The 23,157-nt window shown below is 48.2% G+C and overlaps 1 protein-coding gene across 1 annotated transcript in view; it reads right to left on the bottom strand.

Annotated features, from left to right (window-relative positions):
• KIAA1549 (KIAA1549 ortholog) overlaps positions 1-23,157 on the bottom strand; it is a 539,186-nt gene that overhangs the window by 204,004 nt on the left and 312,025 nt on the right. The window contains exon 11 of the mRNA XM_086952955.1: positions 11,626-11,828. Coding sequence (XP_086809081.1) covers positions 11,626-11,828 — 203 coding nt within the window. The remainder of the gene's footprint in view (positions 1-11,625; positions 11,829-23,157) is intronic.

Raw genomic sequence — 23,157 nt, 5'->3', positions numbered from 1 at the left:
ATAAACTTATCTTTTCTGTGAGCTGGAAAAAAAATATTTGCGTTTAGTAATAATATTCCTAGTGGATACTATGCGCTACATGTATCAAGACATTTTGCGTTCGCAAACAGGACGATTCGCAGAATCTGTCCTTTTGCGAACAAAAAAAAGGCTTTTTACATGTATCAAAACCCATTTTTCAATTCGGTAACCTGATACCGAATCGCAAAATGGGTTTGCGATTCGCTATTAGGAAAGGAACTTGTTTAGGGCGTCCCTTCGTAATACTGAATTGCAGAAGTATGTAGAAATGTTTTATGACCGAAATGCGGTTGCAAAACATTTGCATTTTACTACCTAATTCAAGTAGGTGGTGACCCATTTGCAAATGGGAAGGGACCCCTTCCACTTTGTGAATGTTTGTAACAGCATTTTTAGGTCTCGCTGGCGAGATCCTATGTCTCAGATTAGCGAGGCTTAAACCTGCCCCTATTCTCCATTGGCTTGCCTCCTAAATGGCGGCCAACCATTGGAGATGAGGTCTCTGTGACCATCTCTTTTCGCTGTAAGCCCCATCCTTTTCGGATTGAGTGGAATATTTTTTTCATTTCTTTCTCTAAAGAAAACCCCGCCCCCCCAATCCGAAAAGGACGGGGCTTACAGACTCCTGCTGCCCGTCTGTTTTATTTTCTAATGTGAAAACGCCCTAGACAAAGAGACACCGAGTCGAGGGTCCAATGCTCCGAGTCATGCAGACATCTAAAAACAAAGAGACTCGCACGGTTTCCCAATGCAATAATATTCATCCATCTTCTCACGCTGCAGTCAGTCAGACGTGCACCCGGGCCCAGCCAGTGTTGTCCAACTCCTAACAAACTAAAATGTGATTTTACTTGTGACTGCGTCATTAACCGTCTCTCATTCTCCCGAATGAGTGCGCGAGCCACTGCCAACCAAAGTGAGGTAAAAGGAAAGCGTTGTTTGTGTTGAGAGGGGGGTGGGTTGCATTTTTAGTCGTAAACAGAAAATATCATAAGTAAAAAAAAAAATGTAGGTGCCAGCAACGTTATGATAAACCTTTTCTGTTCACTATATGCAAAATGCTATATTTCAGGACACAAAGTTCAGTGGCAGGTTGCGCAGCAGACTACGGGGCTACTTTCAGAGCTGGATTGAGTGCCCCCTGGCCCCTGTTTGTTGCAGCGATTGAGGTTTATAGTGATGCTTCCTTCTTGCCTAGCACGGTCTTGAGTAGGGAGAGGGTCTGGTATTGCAAACACCTAACAGAAAAGCATTACAAAGTACAATTGACGAGTGCTTGCTCCGTAAATACAATCCGGGATTACGTCTTATTGTACAGCGAGCGAGTTAAGATGGCGGCTGAAGAGGACGGAACTCAACCGCACTTTGGGCATCCTCCGTTTCAATACACTGCTGGGCTAGGGCTGCCACGGCAGCAGAGCTGAATTTAAGGATTTTGGCCAAAACAGGCTGTGTTTCGCTTCACGGAGGATGGTTCTCCTGACTGACTAATCTCAGACCGACTGAAGGCAGTGACTGGAAAACTCAGAACTGCAGCGGCTGGGAGGATCGCCTCTGCGGGGGCTCCAGTGCAGCCCTCCGCCCCATCCCCCACTTGACCGCAGCCCGGGGCGCTAGAGGGACCTGCTGAGGCCATGCAGGCGCCACCGGTGCTGCTTCTGCGCTGGTGGGCCACAGCTGGATGGACAGCGGCGCCCGCTACCACGAGGGCTTCCAGTGCCCAAGGTCTTCAACGCCACTGTCTGCTGCGGCTCCTGAGCCCTGCGCTACTGCTGCACCTCCGTCGATGCCCGCCTACAGCATGGTGGCTGCAACAACGACCGACCGACCGACGGGCGAGGAGGAGAGTCAAGCTGCACCTGCTGCTTGTGAGTACCGCGCGCACATCCTGCCGACGCCGTCCATACCTATGCGCACAGTCCAGCGCTACAGCACACACACTCTCACCACAAATCACTCAGAGTCAGCACCCAACGTCTGGAGACTCCCTCCACCACCAGGCGTGGTGCGTCCATTGGGGCGTAGCTTCCTCTGCGTCTTTAAACTTGAGTAAACTGAGCAGGTTACTCAAGTTCAAAGACGCCGTGGGAGAAGTGACAATCATGTCAGTCAGCATGACGTTGGACCGCCCACCCCTTCAGAGTCTGAAGGGGTGGGCGGTCTGGCGTCATGTTGACTGACATGATTGTCACCAGGACCAGCAGGCAGCAACACAAGTGCGCATGAGTGGAGACGGATGGTGAATTTTTTACCCAAGCCCACTCATGCGCACTTTTGTTTCCACTTAATTACGCATGCCCATTAGGAGCCCCTCGGTCTCCTAATGGACGTGCTGCGGGCGAAGAGAAACCTGTGCCCCAAGCCAATCTTGGTGCTGCTGGCAGCACCAGGATTGGCTGAGAGATACTGCCATTCCACTCGAGGACAGTTAGTGAAGGCGCCAAGCCAGGGGAGCAGCAGAGGTGGAGCGGACCGGCTGTAAGGTAAGTTTTTTTCCTTTTCATAATTAATCCCCTCGCACCTAACTCCACGCAATTCCCCCCCCCCCCACCTTCCCCCCCACGACACCCGTGCCAAACAAAATATAAAAGCGATTGTGGCTGACTACTAAATCCTAAACCATCCAGAAAACAGTCCTTCCAGCAGCCACTAAAACTTTGAAAGAGTATTAAAGGAGGGGAACCCAGTCCCAACTCAAATTTATTTATTATGTTTTGGCTCTCAAAGAGGGCCACATAAAATATACAATAAACAACAACAAGTACACAAGAAATCAAAAATGTTTGAGGAACAAGCTTCAATCCACAATAGATACACACAATAGATACACACAAAAAGATCATCTACCAAAGGTCGGACAGGCAAAACATCTCCAGGTACATATTAATAAATGGCTAAAAATCCTTTAAAAAAGTTAAAAATATGAAAACAGAACATTTCGTTCGGAGGGCAATAAAGTGCATGAAGAAAGTCCTTTAAAGTGACAATGCCAAGGCGGAGACAAATTACTTTTAGCCATCGATTGCGCAAATTACGGAGCATGGGACAAATTAATAGAACATGCATACAGTCCTGGGTGCTTAATTTACATAAATTGCACAAAGCAGAGGAGCCATAACATTTGGATAACAGTAGATTTAGTGGAATTAAATCATAACGTAACAAAAACCAAAATCTACGAATACCATGCGGTAGATTCCATAAAGCATAGGGTTGTGGCCGCTTCAACATATAGGAAGTAATGAGAGGTTCCACGTTCCTTTTATCGCCAATTGACTTTTTATCAGAGAGAAAACAAAACTCCCACGATGCCTCCTTTAGGACAAGTTTTAACTATAAGGGAGAATAGGAGAACAGAACACTTTCATCTAGTTTTAGTAGCGTTACAGCCCTTCTAAAGTTACAAGTTTAGAGAACTCTTTGAAATTTCCCAATAGTTCACTTCTAAGGAGGGCTCGCATGGTCCCTACTCCCGCTCTAGCCAAACTGGCCACCCATCGTATTAAGGCACATAGACCCTGTACCCAGGTACTCCTGAGTCCAAAGTCAAGCCTGCAAGCGGCCAAAAGAGTATTAGTGGGGAAGATTGAGGTAGAGCCGCTACTGCAGGCGAGAGGCTGAAGGTACGGGGGCTCACAGGGGGGAAAGCGCTTTGAAGCGACCATAAAGTGGCTTAAGAAACCAGTGTAAATTGTAGCGAAGCGCGGAGGCGGGTCTTGGGCTTCTTTGCTTCTGTAGCGAGTAGAAAAGCAGTGTATGTGCAGGTGACTTATTGTGTACCTTCCAGGCATGTGCAGGTGGTTACTGTGTGCCCCCTAATTGTGTGCGGATGCCTCATACTGTTCATTCCAAAGTGTGGTGGGCGCCTGGGACAGAGCATCTTAGGTGTGTGCTTTGCAGGAGGCCTGTGCATCTGGTCCTCCCACGCCCAGTTATATGCGGTCTGCTGTTTATCACACTTGTGCCCTGGCTATGGATCACAAGGCGCTAGGAGGAAGAAGGCCGTTGAGATGTCACTGCTGGGCTATTTTTGGGTGTTTGTTGAGGGAAAAGGGAGAAAACATTGTTATGAGTGTCTGAGCCACAGAGACTGCACAGCGGGGGCAGGACGGGACTTTCTCATTGCTGGTTGAACTAGAAATGTCTGACGTCTATCATAAGAGCGGAGTCAGTCTGCTGAAGTAGGTTCAGCCTCATGAAAGATGTGACCTCCTGCTGTAACACCCTGTGCCCAAGGGAATAGCTACAAAATTAAAATAGCCCAGGAAACTGCGTGGAGCCTCATGAAAAGCGGGCCATCTCAGTGGCTATGGCAAGGAACCGCAAGAGATTCTGGCTAGTTTCAAAGCTGTATTATTCCAGCCTTATTCAAAACATGCCTGAAAGGAGCTCCCCGAAGAATCTCTTTGTGTAAAGTTTAACGTCTTTGAGGTTTTTTTTGTTTTTTTTTTAAAACCTTTATTGTGAAGAAAAAGGCATACAAATACGGGCCTACAACCAAGCAGGCCGGCCACGACACATTATGGAAGTCACATAAAAGAAGAAGGAGGTATCCCGGTAGCGCCCAGCATTATGCAAGCAAGTAGTTCAGTCTGAGGAAAGCTGAGCACGACCGCCGAAAACAGGATCAAAGAAGGTTAATTTTATATAGTAGGGAGTATAGCAGAGCAATTGCAGTTGTTAATCATCTGAGTTCCCCAAGCAGGCTACGAACTAGGCATCAGGATATAAAGGCATCAATAAAGACGGTGTACAGCAACAGTTAACATCAATTAGGATATAGACGCCATAATACAGATCAGTGCCCCCCGTGGCCTGTCGCTTGCCCACCAACCACCTAATTATCATACTGATGCATAACGGAGGAACCAGAACAGCAACAGTGGTTACAATCATCCTCTATACTAACCTAAATAATAAGGAAAAAAAGGGGGGGGGAGAAAGAGGGGGTGGGGGAATATTATAAAGAAGATAAGAAAGAACGCCGCGCCGCTGTACACGCCCCACAGCGAGAAAGGCAAGCAATGTGACTGGGGATCCCGCTATCGGGATTAGGGCGTGCAAGTCATGATGTGTATGCAATCAATACCGTAGGAAGAACAACTCGCCCCCCGTCCCACCTGCAAGCATACCATGGGAGATACGCACAGACACAGCGCCCGCTAAAAGGGATACAAAAGAGCCATAGAACTAAGTGGAAAAGAACAGATAAGAGACTCCGACCCACCCACCCCACCCTGAAGAAGGCTACGGCCTATCCCCCCAGCAGCGTGCCTGTCGCCCTAATTAGGAACCCGAAATATAGAAAAAGTCAGAGAGAAGGAATGGAACAAAAGAGGAACAAAAGAGGCAAAAAGGGGGAAAGGGACCAGGGGGGGGAGGAGACCATCAATCGAGTCGTTCAGCCCCTGCCTCCCGCCTTCCCACACATTTATGCAACATTTAAATGAGATCAACACAGTTTCAGGTATCGTAAACCCTCAAAGGGATCGCCAATATTATAATAATTGGGGGCATTCCTCATCTCCATCCGTTAACCAGTTGTCCTCCGTGTTCAGTCCGGCTCACCCCTGTCCTTTCCTAGTCGTTGCCACCATACGAGACAGGGTAGTGGGCAGCAAGCATTTCAAGGTGGAGAAGCCACTCGATCGAAGCAAAACGGAACAAGGGTGTAAGCCAGAGGATCGCGGTAACCAACAGCAAGGCTAGAACTTTTCGCGGCAGTCCACACTATGCATTAGAGACAACTGGAGCAGCAACCAGTATGGACGCAGTCTCGCCGCACAGGAAAGTAAGGTATCCCCCGCAAGGCAACAACAGGACCTCACCAAGTTAGATTGAAGCGGCAGTCCACATCTCACCTCGAACATTCGAGCAGGAACGGGCTCCGGAATGGGGCCCGCACCCGCGCTCACCGCAGTCAAAGCTACCTGGAAATTCGGGGCCCCAGGCATACAGTCCTGCCGATGTACGGCGGCAGCACTCCCCGCAGCAGCTGAAGGGGACGAAGCAGCGCTCACTTGAACTCGAGCAGCGTTCATGAGGGACGGCCCAACAAAAATGGCGGCAGATCGTCTATCCTGCACAGGGGCGACGGGGGCCATGGCCGCATGTAAAGACCGCAGAGCGTCCAGGACATCGCCAAGCGTGGGCTCACGCTCACAGGACCAGGTCCCCGTGCCCTCCAGCGACACAAGTCCACCGTCCTGAGTAAATCCGTGGCCCAGGGCTTCGGCCGCCATCTTGCCGGTCCAGCCGCGTCTTCACACTCCTCAACCTTTGGAGCGGGCTCTCAAACAAGGCCACCTCTGGAGTTCACCCGAGCCCCAGAAATGGCAACCTGGGTGCAGAAAGGAGAGCCACCAAAAAAGGGGGTCCGCCGGTGCCACCGCCCCGTGGGCGACACACGCCACCTCCGGGCGCAGGGCTTCAAGATGGCCGGACCAGGCAACAAAGGGGGTATCCTCCTGCGCGGTCTTACCCCATCCACGGCGTGCCACGCCCTACCTCGGGGCTCCCCGGCCGCTGGACCGGGCCCGGTCAGTCTCCACCGGCATAAGCGCACAATGGCCTCTCCCGGCCGACCCCTCTCCTCCACCAGGGGCCGCCGCCAACGCCGGCCGACCCACGCAGGCAAGTCCCCGGTCTCCGCGCCAGGAAGGCCCCGGATCAAGCAGGAGCTCAGCTTTGGATCCGCAGCTCGCAGGAGCCCCCGGGTCAAACGGTGAGTACGAGCGTCGCTTCACCTTTCCATTTCCGCCCGAGTGTGTCGTCGCGGGGCAGGATGTGTGTGTTGGGCAGGAATGCTGGTCGAGCCGAGCTACAGTGCGGCCATCACGGTCGCGATCTTGGCTCCTCCCTCGTGTTTGAGGTATTTTTAAAGACCTTTATGAACGATGTCATATCACCACGGCTTGTTGGGTGAAGACTACAGTCTGTTAGGCATTCTTGAAAAGCAGTGGGACGCTAAATGGTGGAATTCCAAGGTTAGGAAAAATCATTTTGGAATGTTTTGGTTGAAAACCTAAGGAATATTTTTTCTGGTTATTTTATTTTAAAACAATGAGTATTTATTTTGTTACAATTATAGCATAATACAAGTGATTCGGATAAGGGGACAATCTGGAAGGTATCGCATTGTCAGCATGGAGGGGTGTCTATGAGGGAGACGAAGAAGTGTGAACAGCTGGCTGTGTGAGGGTGACAAATCCTAATCATGCAGTGCTTCCCTACTGTGCTAGGTAGACATGAGTGACAACATATGCTGTACTCTCTGCTTCATGTGGTAGAACTGGAAATAGGGTGCAGTACTGCACGGCTGTGTGAGGGTAAAGCGCAATCAAAATGGATGCAGTGCCACCATTCTGTGTGAGCTAGAACTAGAAATCGAAAAGATTCAGAAGTGTGAGGTCGAAGTGCAATTGAGAGTGCAGTACTTTACTTCTGTATAAGATAGAAATGGAAATAGGATGCAGTATGTCTCAAATGTTTGAGGTCGAGTGCAAGTAGAAGGGATGCTGTGCCACTCTTCTGTGTGTGGTACCAATGACGGAAAAAAGAATAGAGCATCATTGTTTGTGTGTGGTGGAAGTGTAATTTGAAGGGATGCTCCGCTCGCTCGCTGCATGCCGCTCATCCTGAACTTTTACAGCCCACCACTTTCAAATGTCACCAGCCACCACTGTCCACCACCAGGTGCAAGCACTGCTCTCACAAGGACCCCAAACCAGAGGGCACTCTGCCCACAGCGATCACATATAATGACCCGCACACACAAGGGCGCACCATCCCACAACCATTACCTGCACATATGACCCGCACATACGAGGGCGCATCCGTCACACAACCATTACCTGCACATATGACCCGCACACACAAGGGCGCATCCGTCCCACAGTCATCACCTGCACATATGACCCGCACACACAAGGGCGCATCGTCCCACAACCATTACCTGCACATATGACCCACACACACGAGGGGGCATCCGTCCCACAACCATTACCTGCACATATGACCCGCACATACGACGGCGCATCCGTCCCACAACCATTACCTGCACATATGACCCACACACACGAGGCCGCATCCGTCCCACAGCCATCACCTGCACATATCATGACCCGCACACACGAGGGCACATCCGGACCACAGCTATAACCTGCACATACCATGACCCGCACATACGAGGGCGCATCCGGACCACAGCCATTACCTGCATATATGACCCGCACATACGAGGGCGCATCAGTCCAACAACCATTACCTGCACATATGACCCGCACACACGAGGGCGCATCCGTCGCACAGCCATCACCTGCACATACCATGACCTGCACACACGAGGGCGCATCCGGACCACAGCCATTACCTGCACATATGACCCGCACACACGAAGGCACATCCGTCCCACAGAACATCACCTGCACATACCATGACCTGCACACACGAGGGCTCATCCGGACCACAGCCGTTACCTGCACATACCATGACCCGCACACACAAATGCCCCTGTTCCCTCGTTGTGCTTGCTTTCCTGCCCTGTTCCCTCGTTGTGCTTGCTTTCCTGCCCTGTTTCCTCGTTGTGCTTGCTTTCCTGCCCCCTGTTCCCTCGGTGTGCTTGCTTTCCTGCCCCCTGTTCCCTCGTTGTGCTTGCTTTTCTGGCCTCTGTTCCCTCGTTGTGATCGTTTTTTCTGGCCTCTGTTCCCTCGTTGTGATCGTTTTTTCTGGCCTCTGTTCCCTGTGTGTGGCTCTGTCTGTGTGTGTCTCGGTGTGTGTGTGGGGGGGGGCTGTGTGTGTGTGGGTGGGGGGCTGTGTGTGTGTGTGTGTGTGGGGCTCTCTGTGTGTGTCTGGGGCTCTCTGTGTCTGTGTGTCTGGGGTTCTCTGTGTCTGGGGTTCTCTGTGTCTGTGTGTGTGTGTGTGTGGGGGGGCTCTGTGTGTGTGGGGGGGGGGCTCTGTGTGTGTGTGTGTGTGGGGGGGGGCTCTGTGTGTGTGTGTGGGGGGGGATCTCTGTCTGTGTCTGGGGTTCTCTGTGTCTGGGGATCTCTGTCTGGGGTTCTCTGTGTCTGGGGTTCTCTGTGTCTGTGTGTGGGGCTCTGTGTCTGTGGGGGGGGGGGCTCTGTGTGTGTGTGGGGGCTCTGTGTGTGTGGGGGGGGGCTCTGTGTGTTTGTGTGTGGGGGGGCTCTGTGTGTGTGTGGGGCTCTATGTGTGTGTAGGGCTCTGTGTGTGTGTGTGGGGCTCTGTGTGTGCGTGTGTGTAGGGCTCGGTGTGTGTGGGGGGCTCTGTGTGTGTGGGGCTCTCTGTGTCTGCGTGTGGGGCTCTCTGTGTCTGCGTGTGGGGCTCTGTGTGTGGGGCTCTGTGTGTGTGTGTCTGTGTGTGTGTCTCTGTGTGTGTGTGTGTGGGGGGGGCTCTCTGTGTGTGGGGGGGCTCTCTGTGTGGCTCTCTGTGTGTGTGTGGCTCTGTGTGTGTGGCGCTGTGTGTGTGTGTGGGGGGCTCTGTGTGTTTGTGTGGGGGGCTGTGTGTGGGGCTGTGTGTGTGTGTGGGGCTGTGTGTGTGTGGGGGGGGGGGGCTCTCTGTGTGTGTGTGGGGCTCTCTGTGTGTGTGTGGGGCTCTGTGTGTGTGTGGGGCTCTCTGTGTGTGTGTGGGGCTGTGTGTGTGTGGGGGGCTCTGTGTGTGTGTGTGTGTGTGTGTGGCTCTGTGTGTGTGTGGCTCTGTGTGTGTGGCTCTGTGTGTGTGGCTGTGTGTGTGTGTGTGTGTGTGGCTGTGTTTGTGTGTGTGGCTCTGTGTGTGTGTGGTGGGTTCTCTGTGTAGGTGTGGCTCTGTGTGTGGGTGCAAATGCAATAGGTCTCGCATTTGCGAGAGATTAAGCTATTGACATTGTAAATGACAAAGCCATTTATTTATATGTTTTAAAAACAGAAACATAAATAAAAATAATGTCATGAGCAATGCCAATAGCTCTAACTTTAACAATGCCGAGACCATTGCATTGTAAATGCTTGTTAAAGAGAGGCAGTGGTCCCACAGACCACTGTCTACTCTTAAAAAAAAAAAAACCTTTTCATTTTTATTTTGGAAACATTCCGTTTTCCTTTAAGGTAAACGAGCTGCATTTCAAAAAAAGATTGCTTTATTTAAAAGCAATCACAGGCATGGTGGTCTGCTGACCCCAGCAGGCCACCATCCCTGTGATTTTAGCAATTCCTGGGGAGGGGGGGGGGGGGGAGGTCGCAAATTGCGATCTACCTAATTAATATTAATTAGGGAAAGCAATTTGCGACCCCCTAGGAATCGCTATATGAAACTCTGAGTTTTAGACATTGTAAATTGCGATGACCTAATTGCGATTCTCAAACATTCGCAATTAGGTATTTGCAATATACAATTTTGATACATGTAGCCCTATTAGTTTCATTGCATTCCTCAACTTATAATAAAAAACTCATCCAAGCAACAGACCGGATCCAAAAACTTGTATTCTGGCAACAGCACTCCAGCCTCCCCAGGTGGTGCTATGTGGCTTCAGTCACGACTCCGCCTGTCCAGGATGTGACGGCACCAGAACATACCAGCACGCTTGCAGCAGGTCCTGGTACATTTTTCCACACCTTATCAAGGCATGAAGATAGTAATAGAGAACATCAATAACAGCGACACATACCTTATATGATACTTTTGCACACCTTGGGATGTTATTAATTACAGTACTAAACCATCAGGTAAGGAGAGAGGGCGGAGAGTAATCTGCATGAAGATATAGTATCCACCCAAAAAATTAGCAAATGCATGTACATTTTATTGTGAGAGATGCAGCTTCCTGCAGATACCTCGTGGTCTATGTAAGTCCCAAACTAATATCCCTGAGAGATGAACATGATTAATAGGTGAAAGAGTTATGTCAGGATCCTGTACACCGCATACAAGATGTCACATAGGTCCAATGGGTCTTCTTATGACATCTGTAACAGGGTTCAAACAATGAAACCTTGGGTTGTCAAAAGTTGAGTAACTTTACCAGTGAAGTACTGAGAGAAACTTTGGACCGCCGTCCATGAGATACAAAAGAACAGGACCAACACCAGCGTGCCAGTTGGAGACTTATATGTCCTAGAATCCCCTCATCTTGCAGGGGCAAAGTCCAAGCTGACACCGCATTGCATTTCATGCTACGCTGGAGGGCTATTGCTGGGTTAAGTTTTTGGTTCAAGGCTGGCAATTGGGGGATATAACTAAGGTGAGGAATCTGCGGGTACCTACTAGAAAGAAAAATGTACAAAGCAGACAGAAGAAAAAATAGCAGAACAAATGGAAATCCATACAGAAAACGACGCACGGTAAGTTGCTCAGCATGGAGCACAAAGGTTCTATAAATATCTCTTCTGTATCTACAGTCAATGGCAGGAAAAAAAGCTAATGCTTCAACAGTACTAATTAGACGACAAAGTTGCACAAACAGCTGGCCTGCAATCATAAAGTCTGTGTTTGTGGGCAAAAATGCTTTTTTTATGGTAGGAAAAAAAGATGCATCAAAAAACCAGGTTTATACAACCACATCATATATAAGTTCATGAAAAATGGACATTGTTCTCCATCTACAAAGCTTACCTCCCCCGGCGACGGAGGGCTTTGCAGGATTTGGAGGAAGTCTTGGATTTTGGAGTGGGAACGTCTCCATTCTCAGAAGGGGTGGCATCCTTGGTGGGTACTGGCAAAGGAGCCGGCTCGTGAATAATCAAGACATCATCTTTGTTGTGCTGGCCCAGGTGCTGCTTAGCAAAATCAAACCCTTTAACAGTCGGAGCTTGAAGCTGGAATGAGACGGAGATCAAATATATTAATGTTTTGAAACTCGGCAAGGGTAAATGAGAAACTTGTGTTATTTTATACAAAAAGATGCACAGATTGATTCATTCATCAGTGAACAGCTACATGCTGGGTATGCCCGGGGCGCTTTGCACATGACAGCATGCATTAGGAACTGACTGTTAACAAATGTATGAAAGTGGACGTTAGGCATGAAAATCATTCCACTGCTGAAGCAGAGCTCTGGGTGATGTCAGACAAGGGCAGCACTGAAAGCTGGAGGTCAGGTCGAAATTGCACATGCATAACAAGAAAGGGGGAGGGGGAGGGGGGTGCTGCTGGACTGCAAAGAAACTGACTTCAGGATGAGACAGAGGCGATGGCTGTGTGTGTGCCTGTACTGGGAAAGCAGAAGCCTCTTTGGGGTCTGGAGGTGGCAGCTATGGCTGAACATTCTGCATTCTAGGTACAGACAACCGTGCCTGCTGCAGGTTACAATTATGGCACATTGACAACTGCGTATGTGTTACAGAACTACACTTGTAGGAGATCCTGTAGGTAAAAAAGAGACAATCGTAGAAGAGTGCAAAGGTGTGTTGTTGGAACCTCAGGTGTTGGAGGGAAGGCCTGGAATGCAGATAGAGAACTGAATGAGCAGAGGCGCACTGGCAGAGCTTTCTCCTTAGGACTAACGGGAAGGGGCGCTGCGAGATAGATGGAGGGGCTGTAGGCAGCCTGTTTGGGCAGTCTATTTAGGAAAGCGTTAGTCGGGCATTAGCAAAGTATGGCGCGAGGCCACTGAGCAGAAGCGCAAGCGAAGGCCAAGATCAGGTGGTGTCTGTCACAGGAACCCCACTGGCACCGGAGGGCCCGTCTTTCATAAGGGAATGTCAAAGGTTCTTTCCTAAGAAGCCAAATAAAAGGAGTTTACAGACTTTGAAATCAACAATCAAGAACTTGATGCTAATGTGGTAGGTTCCTCCTCTTCAATCCCTTGTATGGTTGAGAAGGTCGATGTCCCACCTAAACCGCAGCTTTTAGGTTTTCCCCTTCTCAATCTCCTTCTCGATGCTACTAAGGCCTGTTCGCCTCTTGATCCATGTCCTTTAAAAACTCTGAAGACCTGCATAGGTTCTGTTCTTCCTCCTTTATTAGAGGCTATGAACTTGGCGATTCGTGAAGGGATTTTTCCCTCCCCCTGGAAGACTGCCGTTGTTAGACCTTTGCTGAAAAAGCCCTCCTTGGACCCAGGAATATTAAAAATTATCGCCCCCATCTCTTTACTTCCTGCTCCAGCCAAGATCCTGGAGTTCCACATAAATCGCAACCTATCTGATTTCATTGAGAGTTCCAACTTATTAGACATCTCTCAGCATGGGTTTCGATCATCTCACAGCACTGTGTCTGCTCTCACGGTCGTGATTAATACAATCGATCTGAGGTTGACAGGGGACACCCATCGCTGCTAGTGTTATTAGATCTCACAGCAGCGTTTGACACCTTGTCCCCGTCAATACTGATCTCTAGGCTCAAGGATATCGGAGTAGGGGGCTCTGCCCTTAGTTTACTCTCTTCCTTTCTCCATCATAGGGAGCAGAGAGTTAAAATGAGCAACCTCCTCTCCGATTCTCAAGAAGTGCAATGTGGGGTCCCTCAGGGCTCTTCACGGAGTCCCTTATTATTCAACATCTACGTTACCCCACTTGCCAAGGTGATAAGATATTTTGGTCTGGATGTGCTATAGTACGCCGATGACACTCAGATCCTGGTATCTATCACTCATCCGGCCAGTGAGATTGACCTTAAGTTTAGAGCCTGTATGGAAGCAGTCTCTAATTTGATGGTGCGTAATTTTTTTTTAACTAAACGGCGACAAGACTGAAATTAAGGTCTTTGGTGGGAGCCAGGATCTTTGGTCTAAGGAATTGTGGCCTCTGTCCCTGGGAGAATGTCCTCGACCTACTCTTGCTGCTAGGAACCTGGGTGTCCTAATTGACCCGGCCTTATCTTTTGACTCTCAGGTAAACAGGACGGTGTCAACCTGTTGCAGCATCATTAGAATTCTTAGGAAGATTGCCCCCTACCTGTCCCTGGCAGCTCGGAAACCAGCAATAGTTGCCTTGGTATTTTCGAGGCTAGACTATTGCAATGCCCTCTATGGTGGCTTTAGCAAAGCCTCCATTTATTGTCTCCAAATGATACAGAATGCCGCAGCCAGAATGGTCTTAACTCTCCCTAGACGATCGTCTGTAGCAATGGCCAGAAAAGACCTCCATTGGCTACCGATCCCCTCTAGAATTGCTTTTAAACTTCTCTGCTTAGCTCACGGTACTTTTCACAGCTCAGGTTCAGAAGGTATTAGGGCCCTTCTGTGTGTGTATTCTCCCAGCAGAACCCTCCGGTCATCTTCCAAGAATATGCTTGTGGTTCCCAAGTTTACAAAGGTAAAGTGGGGAGGCAGAGCTTTCTCTGTCTTGGCTCCCAAACTTTGGGACTCTCTCCCTCTGGTGCTCACTAGCCAATCTTGCTTGGAGGTCTTCAGGAAACACCTGAAGACCTGGCTTTTCTCCCAGGCATATTAGGGGCTGCGCTCTTAGTGGCTTCCTGGTTCATCTATCTGATAACGTGGACTTTTTTGTTTGTTCGTTGGCGCCTTGATGCCCCTTGGGGCTAAGTTTTGCGCTGTATAAAAATGCTATTCATTCATTCATTCATTCACTTTCTACTATGAAGGACATTACGTGCGACCTTGTACTGTGGCAAGAAAATCAAATTCAATCTGCTATGTTTAGCACTGGCATTTAGTCAGCCTACATTAATCACTGAACCAATAAACTGCATAGTGCTGTATGCAAAGCAGTACGGTGTGCACTTTAAATATGTTGCACTTTAAATGTGTTCAAGGACGACGTGAGGGAGTCAATCCATAGCTGCCAAAGTTTCAGATTGCTATGTGTTACATTTTCATTATTTCAGTGTAATTATGAGTGACATTTGAAAAACTCAATGGCACTCCATCCTGAACAAAACTAAGCAATGAAGAGGGAATCATATCGATATATCATAAATTACACCCATTTGAATAACAAGAAATGGCAGAGCCAGCTGTATTATTGCAAAAAGACAACACTACAGTAGAAGCAAGTACACATTACTACTCGCAGCCTGGCCCGTGGCTATTTCAAAGACATTTGATAACGAATCCAACCGAAGATCCCAGGCACAAATGTGGAGAACCACCACGAATGAGCAGACCCCGCCACCAATGAGCAGACCCCGCCACCAATGAGCAGACCCCGCCACCAATGAGCAGACCCTGCCACCAATGAGCAGAATGAGCAGGGCGGACCCCGCCAGGAATAAACAGACCCCGCCAGGAATGAGCAGACCCGCCACCAACGAGCAGTCCCCGCCACCAACGAGCAGACCCCGCCACCAACGAGCAGACCCCGCCAGGAATGAGCAGGGCGGACCCCGCCAGGAATGAGAAGATCCCGCCAGGAATGAGTAGACCCCGCCAGGAATGAGCAGAATGAGCAGTGTGGACCCCGCTAGGAATGAGCAGACCTCGCCAGGAATGAGCAGACCCGCCACCAATGAGCAGTCCCCGCCACCAACGAGCAGTCCCCGCCACCAACGAGCAGTCCCCGCCACCAACGAGCAGACCCCGCCACCAACGAGCAGACCCCGCCACCAACGAGCAGACCCCACCAGGAATGAGCAGGGCGGACCCCGCCAGTAATGAGAAGATCCCGCCAGGAATGAGTAGACCCCGCCAGGAATGAGCAGAATGAGCAGTGTGGACCCCACTAGGAATGAGCAGACCTCGCCAGGAATGAGCAGACCCGCCACCAATGAGCAGTCCCCGCCACCAACGAGCAGACCCCGCCACCAACGAGCAGACCCCGCCACCAACTAGCAGACCCCGCCACCAACTAGCAGACCCCGCCACCAACGAGCAGACCCCGCCACCAACGAGCAGACCCCGCCACCAACGAGCAGACCCCGCCACCAACGAGCAGACCCCGCCACCAACGAGCAGACCCCGCCACCAACGAGCAGATCCCGCCACCAACGAGCAGACCCCGCCACCAACGAGCAGACCCCGCCACCAACGAGCAGACCCCGCCACCAACGAGCAGACCCCGCCACCAACGAGCAGACCCCGCCAGGAATGAGCAGAATGAGCAGGGCGGACCCCGCCAGGAATGAGCAGACCCCCGCCAGGAATGAGAAGACCCCCGCCAGGAATGAGAAGACACCGCCAGGAATGAGAAGACACCGCCAGGAATGAGAAGACACCGCCAGGAATGAGCTGCCACCAATGAGCAGACCCCGCCACCAATGAGCAGACCCTGCCACCAATAAGCAGACCCTGCCACGAATGAGCAGAATGAGCAGACCCTGCCACGAATGAGCAGAATGAGCAGACCCTGCCACGAATGAGCAGACCCTGCCACGAATGAGCAGAATGAGCAGACCCTGCCACGAATAAGCAGACCCTGCCAGGAATGAGCAGAATGAGCAGACCCCATCAGGAATAAGCAGAATGAGCAGACCCCGCCAGGAATGAGCAGACCCCGCCAGGAATGAGCAGACCCCGCCAGGAATGAGCAGACCCCGCCAGGAATTAACAGACACTGCACTCGTAAGCCCCTTTGTGAATTGGGTCCTTGGTGTATTTATACTGCTATGCAGTCCCAGCCTGTGAGTGAAAGCACTGTGAATATTTAAGCCCTTATTTTAAAATCATATTACTCTCAATATAATAAAGGCTGTACAAAGAGATAAAGGGGCAGATTTACTAACTTTTCATGCAGCACATGAACCAAAGTTGGGCTGAATTGCATAACATGGAGAGAGCAAAACAGCACCACATTTACTAAAGTATGGCATAATTTTTCTTTGCTTCTGTACGGTGGGCTGACATGCGCCAACACACATTCTTGCACTTGTGGAAGGGTGTGTGTGTTCCGGCAACCATGGGTTTTGCATAGGAAGGGCACTCTTCCAATACAAAATATTATGCTTATTAATAGTTTAACATTTTTCCCACCTTGACCCCTTCCCAAACCTCAGACAGGCAATGCGGGAGTATTTCATGCTCCTCTAACAGCCAATATTCTCCACTCTTTCCTTCACCCTTCTCGCCCTCTCCTATCCACCCCTGCTCTTAAAGAGCCTCAGCACACTTATCAGCTGCGGAAAGCAGGTGGTAAGTGTGCACTAAACCCAACGGGAAAGGAGATATCATGCAGAATACCTCCAGGTTTATCTGGATCTTCATAGTAATTACCCAATCCGTAGGGTTTAGCTCATATTTTATGGTATGGGTTGGTTATTACTGCCCAGTACTGGTAATTACTGATGAGGAGCTTGCACTGCCCAGTGCATTGCAACTTGTAATCAGGGCTACTTGAACTACCTGGGGATAGACCAACAGGGTTAAAAGGCCCAAGTTATCACAAACCACCACATCTACAAATACACAAGAAGGGAAGTCATCACACATCTCCAATAAATAGACAGACAATGCAATCATATATTGAATGTATAGGTTTTCAATATATTTAGTGGGTGTTTCCAGCCCTAAGCACAGAACTGGTGCCACATTTGAGACAACATCAAACTGAATGATGGGTTGCAGCTCTTGTCCTTCAGAGAGGGAGCATTCTCATCTGAAGTGTTTGGCGTCTGATCAATAGGTAGGCTGTGAGACAGCTAAACAAAGTCTCAAGACCAAAACGACAAAAATCCAATCAGTAGAATTAGAGATATGAATTTTTAAAGATTAAATGCAAAAATAACACTTGGAAGCAGTAGATGCTTAAAGAATTATTTGGTTGTGCTGGACCAGGACAAAGTCAAGAGTTAAGGCCGACCGCGATGGAGCGCGGGTCGAATATAGCACCCACACGGGGCTTCTGAGCAAAAATAGCCAATCTGGTTCCTGCAATGGTGGCGATGCATTGGGTGTTGATGCATGGTTTCCGGCAATAGCAACACTTCATACTCCCTTACTGGGTTGGCACCACTAGGCAGAGTAAGACTTGCAGCAAGCAAAGTCCAGGTGCTCTTTGCAGGTTAAAGAGAAGTCTTTGATATCCCTGAGGCTTCAGAACAGGAAGCAAGCCAACACGTCTTTGGAGATACTTAGGTTCTGGGACGTAGAGATTTGGTCTAGTCAATTTCCCTCACAGGCAAGAGGGCAGCAGGCCACAGACAGGCATAACAAAGCAGTTCAGCAGAGGGGCAGTCCCTCCAGCAGCACAGCAGTATTCCTTCCTGATAGAATGTCCTCACTTCAAGAAGTGTTCTGAGTTGGTGGTGTCAGAGTTCCAGTACTTATACCCAGTTGGGCCTTTGAAGCGGGGGAGACGTGCACAATTCCCAGCATTTCCTTCCCTGGCTCCACACTCACTACATGGAGGTATGCAGCCCTTTGTGTTGGGGATAGGACTCCGCCCTTTCAGGTTTAAGTGTCAGCTCTTCCCTTCCATCCTGCCCAGGGTGGCCCATGAGGATGTGGATGGCCCATCAGTCACACCTACGCTCCCTTTGTGTGTGGCTGTCTAGAGGTAATGGACGAAGACAGCTTTCACCCACTCCAGACATGTATTCAGAGACAGGCAGAAGGCACCAAATGGGTACATTAAGAAAATGCCAACTTTCTAGGAAGTGGCACTTTCAGAATAGCAATATTAAATCCAACTTAACCATAAGTTTTTTAAATTGTGATTCCAGAAACACCAACTTTGGGGTTCCCATCTCTTCTCAACTGGAAACTACACTTATAAAATGTAATACAGCAATACCAAATGTTATCCTATGGGAGAGATCGGCCTTGCAGTAGTGAAAAACGAATTTAGGAGTATTTCACTACCAGGACATGTAAAACTAAAAAAGTACATGTCCTACTTTTTAAATATACTGCACTAGGTCCATGGGCGGTCAAGGGCATACCTTATGGGTGACTTGTGTGTCAAAGGAAGGGCAGCCCTGGCAAGTGGGTTAACTTGCCAGGTCGACATGGCTGTTTAAAAATGCACACACAGGCCCTGCGATGGCAGGCCTGAGACGTGTTCAAAGGGCTACTTAAGTGGGTGGCACAATCAGTGCTGAGGCCCTCTAATAGCATTTAATTTACAGGCCTTGGGCGCCCGTAGTGCCCTTTACTAGGGACTATAAGTAAATTAAATATGCCAATTGTGGATAAGCCTATTTTACCATGTTTAGAGCACATGTAATTTAGCAATGATTAGCAGTGGTAAAGTGTCCAGATTCCTAATGCTAGCAAAAATGAAGTCAGCAAAAACAGTAAATAGGAGGTTTGAAAGCAAACATCAAGGGAACCGCGCCAAGAATCCCGGGTCTAACAACTATTTTGTGCGTTACTTGATCCTGTGAAGAACTGGTAACCATTTTGTCTACCTTGTTTCTCCCTTGGGGCTTATCTAAGTTATCCGTTTTCTCTACCCAAGTCTGGCTGGCTGCTATAATTAGTACAGACATTTATGGACAACCATTATAAAGAATGTTGCGATTTTCTTCATAGGAATTTTTGAGATTTGTAACATGTTACATTTTATAATGCACATATTTCAGTGAGTTTTCAGACTTTATGGACCACAGCTTCAGAATAAAATTAAAAGCATGGTTGTTATAATATATGCTATTTGGTGGCACTATTACTGTTGGACTAACATCTTTGCAGGACATTGATCTTCTGCCACACTTTCTACGTGTTCATGAGATTGAAGACATACAAGTGTCCTTTGTATGCTAGATCTCCATTTGTTGCCGAGTTAATTCTATGTAACATTTTTTGTTTGTTCTCTAGGCCTGTTGACTTTCCCCATGGATGTAGCTTTTTTATTTATTTATAAAGTTGTATATAGCGCGGACGAGATCCCGAGGGATATCAGAGCGCTTTACAGAAGAACGGTTGTAGTCACAACAATCATAGACAAATGATACAGTTATAGTCATCTCATATGAGAACTGCTCAATGTGTGGCGCTACAACAACCATTTTGTTTTGGTTTAGACTACCATAGACTTCTGGCAGACTAATAAACAGGTGGTAATACTGCAAGCTAATTGTCACTTGCCAGTCACACATCATTAACCCACTAAACTCAATATTCTGAGACCTGTAGATGTGTGTAATTTCAAACAAGCATACGTTGAAATGTCCTGATGAGCAGATTGAAAATTTACCTTTTATCAACAATAAGACACAAGCATATTCCTGACGATGAAACTGCAAAGATGTCATTAGCTCATATTGAACAAAGGAATTTTCCTGAGAATTTGTAAAAAGGGGTGTCGTCTTGAAATAACCTTGCAAAAACTGGTTCTAAAGTGTTTTGGATTGAAATTTACTGAAGCTTCTTTTTGGTTGTCTCACTCATTCCCATTTATAAAGATCTCGTCAGTAACCTATAAACACTTTCAATCCACACAGTTTGCTATAATTATGTCAGGTTTGAACAATATATCTAGAACGCACAATCTCCGTTTTCTTGAACTGGGTCCAAAGACAGCTTAGTTTTACTGCATTAGTTTTAGCCCCGCCCCCCTTAGTTGACATATTAGCTCCACCTGTCTCCCCCTGTAGTTGAGGTCTTGTTGCCACCCTGCTAAAGAGTGCAATAGAGGGTGCTGCATCACTGTTGGTGAATACAACAGGGGAACGTCACTACCGCCAAAACAGGCTTCTTCTATTCCTCGGGTATGGATAGAACAATGATACGGCCCAGGTAAATAAAATATCAGAGGATACACAGGCCAACATGGCGCTCAGCAGTGAGTTAGTGAGAGATTAACCCGGAGGCTACGACAATGGAATTAAAAGAGCAGCTGACGACCAGGACACAAATCAGAGCGCAGGTCAACCATTTACTGATGAGCCAGCACTGCCCCAAGCTCGTCTCGTACCACAGTGGTCATCCCTTGGAAACTGAAATGCGCGCAGAGATTATTCTGATGCTTCACGAACGGCAGAGGAGGATGGGCACTTTAGCGAATTCCCAGTGGTCAAGGGCCTGATTCTGAGGCACGGTCCTGTCATACACCAGAATGGTTACGTTCCAAACTCAACGGTGCAGCAAACCAACTTTTAAATCACCAGTATCCAGAAATTTGCAAAACAATCTTAAGTCTGGTCTGGTGAAGATAAGCATATAATAAAGATCGGATTAGATATTTAAAGGAAAGGATAATAGATAAGAAATAAATGAATAATTATTAACGAACAAAAGCTGTACAGAAATTAGTAATACACACCGTAAAGGTCCAACAGAAAAACAAGCATTGGCAAGGTGAAAGGAAAAACAAGCATTTGCAAAGTGAATAGGTCGCACCTATTGTAGACATTGGTTTTGTCAATCTTTTTTAGCAATGCTGTACAGCATAGCGGCTGCTGCAAGGCTATAAAAAAAGCAATAAGATGCGACAGACGCTCTATTTTGCAGGGATGTGCATGCGTTCAACATGCATGTGTAGAGCTATAAAATAATGTAGGCTTCTTTAGTTTTATTTACCGGTCCCATATAGATCAGCAAAGAAATATTTTTTATTTTAAAAAAAAGAACAAAAGAGCAGTTTTAAAACGTAGAGTGAAAGTGATAAAAACATTAAATTGAAATGAATGATTGGGTTGCAGGAGGTGGTGTGGGAGAAGCAACACATCAGGCAGGGGGGACAAACGGGGGAGGAAAATGGCGGGTGGGGGAAAGCAAAATGGCAGTTGAGAGGAAAGCAAAATGGCAGGTGAGAGGAAAGCAAAATGGCGGGAGACGGATTGCAAAATGGCTGGTGGTGGAGAAGGAACACCTGCGAAAGTCAGCACCATGGAGTGCGGGTAGAGGACACAAACAAGACAGCAAAACAAGTGTTGGGCAGGGGAGAAAAGCACATGAGTGAGAAAGAGCAATATGGAGGGGGAGAAAAGCACGCATGCAGATGGCTTGATAATGCATGCAATCTCATGTGCTTAAAAAAAATAGAAAAAAGCAGTTCTTTAAAAGGAAGCAATGGAAGCATATAAGCCAAGCAAAGGACAGCTCATGTGTGTTCTTGGTAAGCCTACAATGGGTCTTTGCAATTAGACAGCTTGCGCTATCTAGTAGACTCGAGCCAACGAGAATGGGAAGTGTGATAATAAATACAATTGAGACTTGTTTACAAGTTACCAGAGCTTAGAACAAACGAGAAGCAGATAGACATAAGCTGTGAAAAAGAGCCAGAATATCTGGTGAGTACTGGTGCAGCAGAGGCCTGGATACAAGAACAAGCAAGGAAGGAAGAGTGATGGGGAAGGCCACACCGCCATGGGCGGAACCAGAACTATAGCAAGGGGTTTGCTAGGTTGGAAAAACTTGTTTCTGTGACTGTCAAAAGCAAGAAGGCAGCAGATGGCATTTTAATGCAGTCAATCAGTTTTGTTTAATATCCAGTGACAGGTGAGGGGGCAGAAGAGTCTCTCTTGCTTAAACGCCGTGATGTGCCTGCTGCCGTGATAAAGCAGCCGTCTGTCCATTGCTAATCCCCAGGAACCTACAGCAATTCTTCGATAAGAAGGTCAGCTGTAGGCGAACAAAAAGCCGTCACTGCTTTTTCTTCAACTGGGTAGTCAGGTGGGGCCTAGTACCAACAATTTGGGTTACAATATGTCCTCAGGTGTGCTACTTAAAGGGGAAGGTCGGTCGAACCTCGCTACCTCTGAACCTATGGCGCTTTTAACATCTGAAATGAACAGTTAATAGAAGAGAAGTTGGTTACTGTGTTGGTGGTTTGTGTAAGTTTTATTATTCAGGAGTAAATGCATCCCAAAGTAACTTATGCAAAACAGTGACGTATCATATGGAAAAAGGGTGCTCGCTTTGTTTCGGATATGCACAAAGAGGACAAATATGTGCCTGGGACTCAAAGTTCACACCCTGCATTTCAGGGGACTGTAGAACTGTGGCATTGCGAGCACAACATAGTATTATGCTCATTCCGTGTGCCTGTACGGTTCATAAAAAGGTACCCTTTTATAACTCCCACATTACAGATTCCTCTACAGCAGCATCTAGGATCGGCGAGGGGGCCAGGCTTCGGAAGCCCATTGAAAAGCACAATGACGAACTGATTTTCAAGTGGGACAAGGACGAGGGTAAAAAAAAACTGTTAAGTGTTCCTTAAAATGACAACGAGGCGTCGCCCGAGTGCGGACGGAGACAGTATAATTAGTTCTACATTGTGGGGAAGAATAATTGGTTATATGTAAGTGAAATGTTTATAACTGTGAAGATAAAGTAAACCTCATTTAGGTGTTCTTTTCTGACAA

The sequence above is a fragment of the Lissotriton vulgaris genome, chromosome 1_2, assembly GCF_964263255.1.
Source record: "Lissotriton vulgaris chromosome 1_2, aLisVul1.2, whole genome shotgun sequence".
In the NCBI taxonomy this organism is placed as follows: Eukaryota; Metazoa; Chordata; class Amphibia; order Caudata; family Salamandridae; genus Lissotriton; species Lissotriton vulgaris.
The sequence above is the reverse complement of the archived record's forward strand: the minus strand, read 5'-3'. Positions and strand labels throughout refer to the sequence as shown.